At 36.1% G+C, this 10,439-nt stretch overlaps 1 protein-coding gene across 1 annotated transcript; it reads left to right on the top strand.

Annotated features, from left to right (window-relative positions):
* Positions 1 to 296: 296 nt before the first annotated feature.
* LOC138979979 (probable inactive protein kinase DDB_G0270444) lies at positions 297 to 10,083 on the top strand. Its single transcript, XM_070352742.1, has 4 exons — positions 297 to 588; positions 1,910 to 2,248; positions 2,566 to 2,778; positions 4,494 to 10,083. Exons 1-4 carry the CDS (start codon positions 397 to 399, stop codon positions 4,590 to 4,592), a joined length of 843 nt encoding a protein of 280 aa, XP_070208843.1. The 5' UTR covers positions 297 to 396; the 3' UTR covers positions 4,593 to 10,083.
* The last annotated feature ends 356 nt before the right edge of the window (positions 10,084 to 10,439 follow it).

Here is a 10,439-nt window from a genome sequence, read left to right as displayed (position 1 = left end):
ACAGTGTGTGTGTGTGTGTGTGTGTGTGAGTGTGTGTTTTCGTGTGTGTGTGTGTGTGTGTGTGTGTGTGTGTGTGTGTGTGTGTGTGTTTACTTAGTGAATACGCTATATTTTTTAAAGCTACAGTCTCACACTTTATTTGTTTTTAGACAGACCAAGAAACATTCTCAGCGCTTGAAAGATTTGACTGACAAGGCTAGAAATGTGTGTGTGTGTGTGTGTTTACTTAGTGAACGAGTGAACACGCTATTTGTTTTAAAGCTACAGTCTCACACTTTATTTGTTGTAAAACAGACCAAGGAACATTCTCAGCGCTTGAAAGATTTGACTGACAAGGCTAGAAACGCAAAGGATTTTGCTGAAATCTTCTCAGCTGTCTCAAACACTTTGAGCAAAATGGCAACAACACTTCAGTTTTACCATTGGGAGTTGAAAGACAGGCAGATTCTTCAACTCATCACTGATACGCCACCGACACTGAGCGGACCGCTGCCCCAAATACAAACAGAAGAGGAGGAGATAGCTGATGAGCAGGCAGCACCGAAAGAACATCAACAAGATGAACTTGTTAAGCCTTCAGAAGAAGAGGTTAACTTTTGATTCTTATCCATAGAAACGGAGAACATTTAGAAAAAAAGGATTTTGAGCTTCTAACTATCAATATAGGTGGGCTTGTTTAAATTTCTTAACCCCGACATTGAATATCTTTCCCCAAGCCCCCACCTACCCATCCCATCACTTTTCCTCCCTACTTAAGGCTGCATGAAGTCTACCCCTAATAACAGGAAGTAGAATTAAAAGAGGGTTTTCACCCAATTGATGTGTCACAACAGATAGACAGTATTGATAAAGTACTTATTGGAGCGAAGTATTTAAAGCTAAACAATTAAAAAAAATATATATTCTTTTCAATGTTACTATTTGTTCTCAGTGGTGATTCTTGTGTAAAAGTCTGATACCCCATACTCAACTTCATACCTTATTTTAAAAACAAGGGCTTAACGCTTTCTTTTCTTTTCTTATCATATTTCACTTTGGAAATCACTTAACTTAACTAAAAAAAACATCTTTTAAAACGTCACATCCCTTTTCATTACTTTTTCTTTGGCATAGACTAGAAGTGGGTTGGGGATGGGGGTAGTAGAAGTAGCACAGTTTAAAATGTTGCCGGTTAAGTGGTGTTCATTTTTAACTGTGGTTAAAAGGGATACCCCAACTTGTATCTAACAATGTTTCAGAACATGTTGATCACTTTTACACTTGCAATGTTCTTTTTGTTTGTGTTCCAAGCTTGAATTTGAGTTTCAAAAGTTAGTACAAAGTTGTCATGTTTTCTTTCTCTCAATTTACCACCAAAGCACCTGTTTTCCGTGTTTTACATTATTACTCTATCATTCTTCTTCAGGTGTGATCATTTGATTGTTGACTTGTTTACATATCCACAGTAGAATCTTCAAGATTTCATCAGTATTGGTATTTTCGAAAAGTACATGGACGGAAGTCGACTCTGTAAGGAACATATATAGTGGCCTTACAGGTACTCAAGGGTTGCCTAAGTATGGTACTATCATTCTGACGGAGTATGGCTAAACTTGTCTAATAACTCGCAGTGGTAGCGTATTATTTATTTGAAAACAAAGCCTCATCTTTGCAGAGTAACAGGGTTAGTTAATCAAAATAACCGCCAATCCCTCCTTAACACCCTACCAAAAGATGATGGAATAGAATATATAACTTTTTGAAAGGTCAGTCTGAGGTAAATACATTTTGCGAAGGGGAGTCTGTCGGCATTTGCCTTTTTTGTTGTGGTTGAACAATACAATACAATACAAAATAACATTGTGGCTGACCACATAATAACATAATAATACACATACTAACATTAAAAGAACCTTGTGTAATATTGCAGCACATGAGCAAAGAGGACCTGGAAGACATGAACCAGAGGTTAAGGGAAACAACACAGTCCGAAACGAAACTTGGAGATGAAGAGGAACCAACATTAGAAAACACCAATAAGTCTGAGAGTGTCATGTCTCACTTTCCTGCACATATCGTAACAGACAGTATGTGCAACATCTGTGGACGCTTGGCCAGTCAGGAAAATGTTCCTACTTCAAAGGCAGAAGATGAACAAACCTCATTGCACCAGGAGACAGAGGTGGAGTATCGCCGATTTCATGCTGAGTGTCAAGAGAAAGTTGCCTTGTCCCTTGACAAGATAGACTCTTTCTTTACTGAAATCCAGGTTAGTGAATTTTTTATGGTTTATATTATTTGAATTGCTTGCATTCGGGAAGTAACACCTACTTGCATGTTTGCATGTTTGCTTGTTTGCTCTTGGGTCTAGATTAACCGCTAATTAATTTATGTACAAACAAAGTGTGTCTTTAAAAACATTTAAAGTAAACAACACTTTTGCATAACCTTGCCGGTTTCAGAAGTGATTTTGTGCACTAAAAAATACATTTCCTTACTTTAAAAAAAAATGTAATGCAGACATGAACATTTAATTGAAGAATTGGTAATAAGATAACATTGTTATTGATCATTTGCAAACACTAGATGGAGCAACATCGGCATCTTTATGATGAGAACTCGGCAGAACTTGCCTGCTTCGATAAGTTCAAGAAGGTCAAACAGATGGTGCTTGATGCCATAGATGGCAGACAGTGGGACAAAATAGATGACCTCATCAGGGAAGTGCAAGAGCTTCAAAACATTTTTGTAAACAGAAATGTGGAGAGCACACTTTCAGAGGTATTTAACCAGCACAAGGTGAGTTTGTTTGTATCTGTAACATAAGGTGATACCAGTGTGTGTGTGTGTGTGTGTGTGTGTGTGTGTGTGTGTGTGTGTGTGTGTGTGTGTGTGTGTGTGTGTGCTCTTCAGCAGAGGCATGTTTTGTGGTGTTTGTTGACTTAAACGGAGTGCGTAGGGTGGGTTTTGCCTGAACCCCCTCCCCCTTTTATTGTTTAAAAAAAAAGAGTTCTAAATGATATGTGTGTGTATGTGTGTGGAAGAGAGAATTTGGACGTTTCTTTGTCAATGGAATGTCTATAAGAATTTGAAGAACTCTTCCTATCAAGTACATAAAGTTACTTGTAAAACAGAAAAAAATTGTGACATGTTGAAAGAAAATTACTGTAACAAAACTGAAAATTGGACAAGCATAGTTTTGCTGAATGTTTACAATGTATCTTTAAATGAAACTTTAAACATTCGTGTCTTCCTGAGTGACAGAGACTTTCTACAATGATGATCAAATGTATTGTTTACATATGGTTGAAAAAGCGTGGTCTTTTAAGGTAAACGATTTGGCTTGATTCTTCAGATCTCGCCAGACATTAACATAGGAACAGAACATTCCTCCATCTAGTCACATACCAAAAATGAGCAGCCTGGGTGCCCTCTGAGCAAATATTTTAAATACTTTTATTTTTTTTTGTTTTTGTGTATATACATTTAGGCCCAAAAAAATAATAGGTGTGGTTACGGTAACATAGCCAAAAAAAATAGGCTAGGTAGGTAGGCAATCACTTTTTTTTGTTTTTACTTTTTTTTCTAATGTGTACAAATTAAACTTACTTGACAGGGAAATAAGTGTGCGACTCGGGCGCTTTCGCTTTCATTGCGTTTTCTGCACTCGTTTACTTGTTTTTTTGTGTATTTTTTTGACAAATGTAATAAAAAGTTATAGGGTCGGCCCCCAAAAATAGGGTAGGTCGGGTTACCGTAACCACACCTATTTTTTTTTTAGGCCTTAGTAAATGTATGACTCAAGAATCAAAAAACAAGAAAGGTAAGTTGTTGGAACATTGTTATTGACAAAATTACGTTACAATTTTATGACTCAAGGTTTTAACATAGACCATTAATCGAAACTTGGGTAGTGATGTGTGTGTGTGTGTGTTTGTGTGTGTGTGTGGGTTTAGCATTTTAGAGAAAACTACTAGACCAATTTCCATGAAACTTTACATACAAATTCTTACAGATAATACCCCCCCCCCCAGTTTTTTTCTCATGTTTTAAACAAATGATTTTGGTAACGTCATATGCGGCTTTTGGGGAAAGTGGAGGCGGCACTGTAACCCTCTTAGTTTTTAATCAAGTTGATTGAAATTTTCGTCAAGCTATCTTTGACTCAGTCCGGAATATAGAATTGCATTTTAGCTTGAAAGCTTAAACATTATGTAATGAGTTTACTCATTCAAGTTGTCATTAAAATCGAAATTTTGCTTGCAGATTAAGAAATTATTTTAAAGGTGATCAGATGTCTGTTTTGGGGTTCATTGTCTCTCGTTATGTCTTCCTTCTGTCTTAACGTCAAAAAGCCTTGACCATCACATTTGGTGCAGAGATAGATTTTCATAACTTTTCCGACACAACTCAGTACTTCATCCTGAAATTGTCAAAATAACTTTCCAAAGTTGTTTCTGTCTTGAAAAAGTGAACATTGTAGATGTACTATCCTGCTCACTCTTTATTTCCAGAAAAATCATCCGGAACAAATTGCTGAGAGCTCGTGCAGAACAACGCTTGGTCGGCCTCTTTCTTTGTGCAGTGCTGCAGACTTTCTTGTGGATGAATAAACGCTGACGAACAAATGAACAGAACTTGACATTGCGTGTGAATGAAATAGCATTGCAAATCAGACATGCATAGCTTTTGCAAGAAGGACTTGCCAAGAAAAATAAATTAAAAAAAATTGACTATCATATGTTTCATCGGTCGTAGTTTTGTTTTTGATGCTCACTAGATTGTTGTTTGTGTCAAATTGTGTATTTAAACTACAAAATATGTATGAATAATCCAGGCTCGGCCTTGTTTGTTGAAAACCAGGTTTGTTAATAGAGCATTTATATTTAATGATGCCTTTACTGTTGGGATTGCCGCACCATTCGTGGAACCTATAACAGGTACAATAGTCATATCATGAATACATCAATAAGGTAAATATGCTCTTGATTTGGCGGTTGGACGTTGCTTCTTATGGTTATTGTGCCTTGGCTTTTGTTTTGCTTTAAATTGTGTGTTTTTAAATCACAAAACGTTACACTGTTTGCTTACAAATGTCTTGTGTCAAAACTTCTTAGACATCACTATGCTAGAGATCAATGCTCATTTGGAAGGTTTGGATTTGTTGTTGCAAAGAAAAAATAAATTGATTTGCTATCTGTTTCTTTCCAGAAAGAGGGGATCCTCAAACCTATACATACACTGAGCACAAAAAGTTAAGGATATTTTTTCAGTGGTATAACCCAGAGCTGAGCAATGTTTGGGTATGACGTCACAGGTCCTTGACCACGCCTACCCTCAAAAATATCCTGAAATTTTTGTGCTCAGTGTATGTAAATAACACAGAACGAAAAATAACTGTCATGCGGAGAACTATTTGCATAAACTTTGAAACTGATACGCTCGCTTTAATAATGTGCACACTTTCGTATGCGGCTGTCCTCGGTGGTAGGCGCTATTTGCAGGATGTTTATTTGCATTTTCAAAATGTATTTGATGACTTGCTGACAAGGCTTGTGTTTATGCATGAAATAATTGTGTTGCTTATTCGTTTTTTAACCTTGACTCGATAAAGCGGACAGGCTTTTTTCGAGCATACCTATGCCTGCATATTGATGAAGTAGATATTCAATGTCTTGTAGTCTCTTTGTATGAATTTGTGTAGAGAGCAACTTACAGGTGCTTTGAATTGCGAGGTGCTATCTCGAACTGACGCTACACGGTTCGAAAGGGGAATACGCTTGCAGTAATAACATTGAAAACACTGTGTGTTGAATGCAGTGGTAAATAATACATGACTATGCACTTTTATATGCTGTAGTGTAGAAAATGATTGGCTTCTTGGTTTTCCTTGAAGAAAAAGGTGTGCAGTTTAATCTTTGTTGATCATAATGTTTATTGTCATGCTTTGCATTTTGGTGTAAGCAAAAAAATATGTTTTGTCTACTTATTACTTTAGTTTTACATTGTACAAACAGCTACGTTATAACCTGTTGTATTTTGACAGAATTGGTATTGCTTGCTGCTAATGGTTGAACTTGCCTTTCACTAATTAATCTGCAGCAGGAGGGTTGACAATTTACATTGACCATTGTTCATCGGGTTAATGTTGAAGCAGTTCAAAATTGACTTGAAGTGATATAGTTGACAACGGGGTATACATATACCGTAAACTACCTTGTATACGGCCACCCCCCTTATGCACCAATGTTGTCCAAAAGTTGGGGGTAGGCGTTTACTAGTTACTCTACCCTTTACAGAAGCGCTTCCTTGGCTAGAATACGGATATTTGGGTCACTTGGCATGAAAGTGTTCAAAGGATGCGTTATCGCACACACCTTTCCTCTCTCACACGAAATTCTGCACGAAAGAAATCTTGCTTTATCGTCTGTTAACAATTTCAAAAGACAACAACAGCAGAATAATCTTTTGTATTTTCCTTTAGTCTAATGATCAAAAATGGGGGGTGGGCGTTTACTAGATACTGGGCGTATACAAGGTAGTATACGGTACTAATGCCTCAGGAAAGTTACCAGACTTACAACTTTGTTGTATTTCTCATCACACTTCACAACATTCAGCAGTTGTAATAGCTCAATTGTTTTTTACTTGAGTCTTTTTCAACTTTTACCTACAAATGGTTCTTTTGTGTTCTTCTAGTTACTGTATGACAGCTTGAAATCTACGTAGTTTTTTATGTGGATTTTTGTTCTTCAGTGTAAAGCTGTGCGATATCATACACACAGGTGTAGTAAGCGCTTGTGCTTCGCTACTGAGTCTTGAAAGTACAGACTGTGACATACAGTGTTTTTTGCATTACAGTTTGCATACATATTACATTTGCTGCCATCTTTTTTAATGACAACAAGTGTGCTGTGCCGGAGTAATATCAAGATTTATGTGGTTTAATATATCATTGCGTGACTGCATAATTATTTCATTTGCTTGAGTCTCTGATAAGCAAATGCTATTTCATTTCTGTTATGGTTTATGAGTTAACGTCGCTTTTTAGATATAACGTTATTGCCAACATTTATAATTATAACAGTATCTTTCTTTAAGGCAGAATTTGAACTGCCTATAAGAGATTTCATCGTTCACCTTTGTCTTGCTCACGCAAGAGATGCAGTCAGAATCAATTATTTTAACACTATTGAGTACCTACTATATATTTATGGTTATCATCTGTGACATTTATATGAACAATGCTTGCACTGTGTGTTAGGGTGAATTCCTTTGCTTTTGTCTAGCAGTTTTGTAATAGGTGCATCTCGTTTTGTTGCACTGTGTCTGATTAAGATGTGAGAAGAGCCGTGGTTAACATTGACATTTGCATGACTAGTGATGTGTTTGTGTACCATACTACGTTGTTTGTATGCTTATGAATTGTTAGCATTTACTATTATATATGTATGTCTTGAATTTGTCCTGGAATTTAAGTGAGGTCACGTGATGATTGAACTGCTGATCTACGACAGTGTGCTGTACTCGCAAGTCTTTTTAAGCTTTCTGGTTTGCAGGAATGAAGGGGGTAAAGAGCTGTTTTATTGATCAGATAAAATGGACATAATTTGGCGTTTATATTGACGAAAATAAGACCAAACCCCAGTGTGTGTCATGGTGTATTAGTCAGATTGAACAGCATGAATGTAATCGTCAGAAATATACTTTGATATTCGAGTTCATACCTTTTGGATTTTACTAGTGTCATATCCATAAACTTTACTGTGTACACATTTTCTAAGAGCATGAGCTATTAAAACTCGTACATTATTCTCAAGTTTGTTATGGTTGTCATGAACATTTTTTTTCAGATGCGTTTTTAATTTTTTATTACCTTTACCTCTAGGTGGATTTGTCACTTAATGCTCTTTGTCTGTAACATTTTATTTCTAATCTGAAGTAATCAAACGATGATGTATTGCACTGGGAAAGTCTAGTAATATAAGACATGTTTGACAGAAAAGCATCAGTAAACATCCAGACTTACAAATCATTCTGGAAACTAATTTTGAACCAATATAAACTTTAGTTTTCTATTTATAGAGTGTACATTTTCCGATGGCATGGACTAGTTAAGGAATACATCACCTCTTAGTACAGTTTGAAAAGAAAATGTTATAAACGAGCAATATTTAAAAACAAGATCAAGAATAATGGATTGCATAGTGTTCCCTATGTTAAATAGACACTTTGAATGATGAACTTGTTTACAGCTGGGTTTTTTGTGTATATTATTTATTTTTACCATAACTTACACATGAAGCCATATTTATAACTGATTTTGTTGGTTCAAGTTCATGAAAAAGAAAGATTAACATGTGGCTCTAAGTGTCTGTTGTACACGGAACACTCATGTATTGATTTGTTTTGTGTTTTTAGTCCGGTTATGCTTGACAGAGTACATTTTGAATTCTTTCCCTGGGTTGATTTAAGGAGATGCTTTTCTGAGGGTTGTCTTATGGGACTGTTCAGCGTAAATGGACTAGCAAGGAATGTAAAGGGGCTATGGTAAATCTAACCTTTTTTTGGCATAACCGTCATTTTCCTCCCGTTTGTTTATCTCATTTGACACTTTTTTTAACTTTGATATTATAGTATCAGTGCACCTATCTGTGAGCGATACTAACCACCTCTACCTTTACTAGATCATGTTTAGTACATATGATGTTGAATGCAATTGGCAGTTTGTCTTTTAAGCCTTTTTTTTTTAATGATATGAACCAGACTGGTACTGTACATGATTGTTATGTTTGCTTATTGATCTTGTTTCATTTGGATTATCTTTGCGTGTTTTGTTTGTGTGACTTATGTTTTCACACTTATTTTTTCTTGCTTTATTTTTTTAAACTTACTTTTTGTCAAAGGGTACACCCTATCGGATGAAGCTCATCTGTTAAGTATGGTTGAACTGTTACTGCCTCAATAATCCCTGATGTGATGATCAGTTTGGTAGTTACTGCTGCTAGATATTTGTTGGGTGCTTTGTGTTTTAACTCTATTTCGCATGCTACAAAACTATTGTATATTTTGTTTAGGCAATGATGATTACGTAACATAGTTATTTACATATCCAGCTTTATCAACTGCTAAAATGAATACTTGACTTTTTTGGGGGGTGAAGCATTCTTTTTTCTTTCTGAAACTGTATTTTCTGACCGTGTAATTACACGAGGTTTTCCGTTTCATTTGAAATTAAGTTTGAATTACGCACATTATTTTGTTCACGAACACGTACCCTTTACGATTTTGCACGCAACATGTGAATACTGGTACAATGACTATCATAATTTTAAATCATGTACTATGTCTAGTATGAGTTTGGGTAAAGCTTCCTGGGATAATGTATTGAATTTCCAGGAAACGGTATTTATGGGGATCAGTTTCTATTGCTGATAAACGAACAGTAAATTAATGCTGAATCCTAAATGTTTACCAATTAGCTAAGTCAACATAAACGTTGATCAAGCAAAGAAGAAGTTTGATCCATCAAGATAACATGGACGTGTTACGAGTTTCATTGAGGATGCAAATATTTTTTAGACTAGAAAATTCTGTTGTGTGCTATCATTCAAGTGTATTATGCTTCTGTTCAAGAGTTGTCACGCTTGTGTGTGTGTGTGTGTGTGTGTGTGTGTGTGTGTGTGTGTGTGTGTGTGTGTGTGTGTGTGTGTGTGCGCTTTTGTAATAGGAGATTTGTGTGTTGATCATAATCTAATGATTGTATTTTCAACTCAGGGCTGTGTATCAATGTCCCAGTCTAAGGCCTTGTGAAATTCTGCTCTTAATTCTTGGACTTAAGCTGATGTGTGACGTGCAATTGATCTGGGTTTTTTTCCGAGTGGTTAGCCGCAATTTGTGTTTGTTTGTAAACATATGTGTAAACTTGTGTAGGCCACTGGTTGGATTATTTGCTGTTTAATCTTGTACTTTATTCGTTATATGAAATTGTATGTTCTGTCAACATTGTGTTTTTGAACCAGTACTTTCACTTTCTTAATTTGGTTTAGGTTTAAATGTTTGACTTAGTGACTTAAAGAAATAAATATTTAGTAAGCGACTAAATTTGTTTGGTGGTGTTTGAGAATAGCGCAGGTTGGTATGCTACTGCTTTTGTAACGTCAACTTGTCCCTGCTTAGACTCACCCTGAGATGAAGCCCCTATATCCCAAGGCAAGATGATGAAGGGAGTGGGGGTGGTGTGGGTACAAGTTACAATGGGGGTAACAATGAACACATTGACGTAACATTTAATTTAAACCCCGTACTTTACAGAGACATATTACACAAAGGATATGTATGAAAAATATGCACATATTAAACGAATGAGGGGGGGGGGGGGGGTAATGGTGTATCAATCGAATAGAATGTCACGTAATACATTCATGAAAAACAATCTGAATTTGTAAAACAAAGAAAAG

Source organism: Littorina saxatilis, linkage group LG11, assembly GCF_037325665.1.
Source record: "Littorina saxatilis isolate snail1 linkage group LG11, US_GU_Lsax_2.0, whole genome shotgun sequence".
NCBI lineage: Eukaryota > Metazoa > Mollusca > Gastropoda > Littorinimorpha > Littorinidae > Littorina > Littorina saxatilis.
The sequence above is the reverse complement of the archived record's forward strand: the minus strand, read 5'-3'. Positions and strand labels throughout refer to the sequence as shown.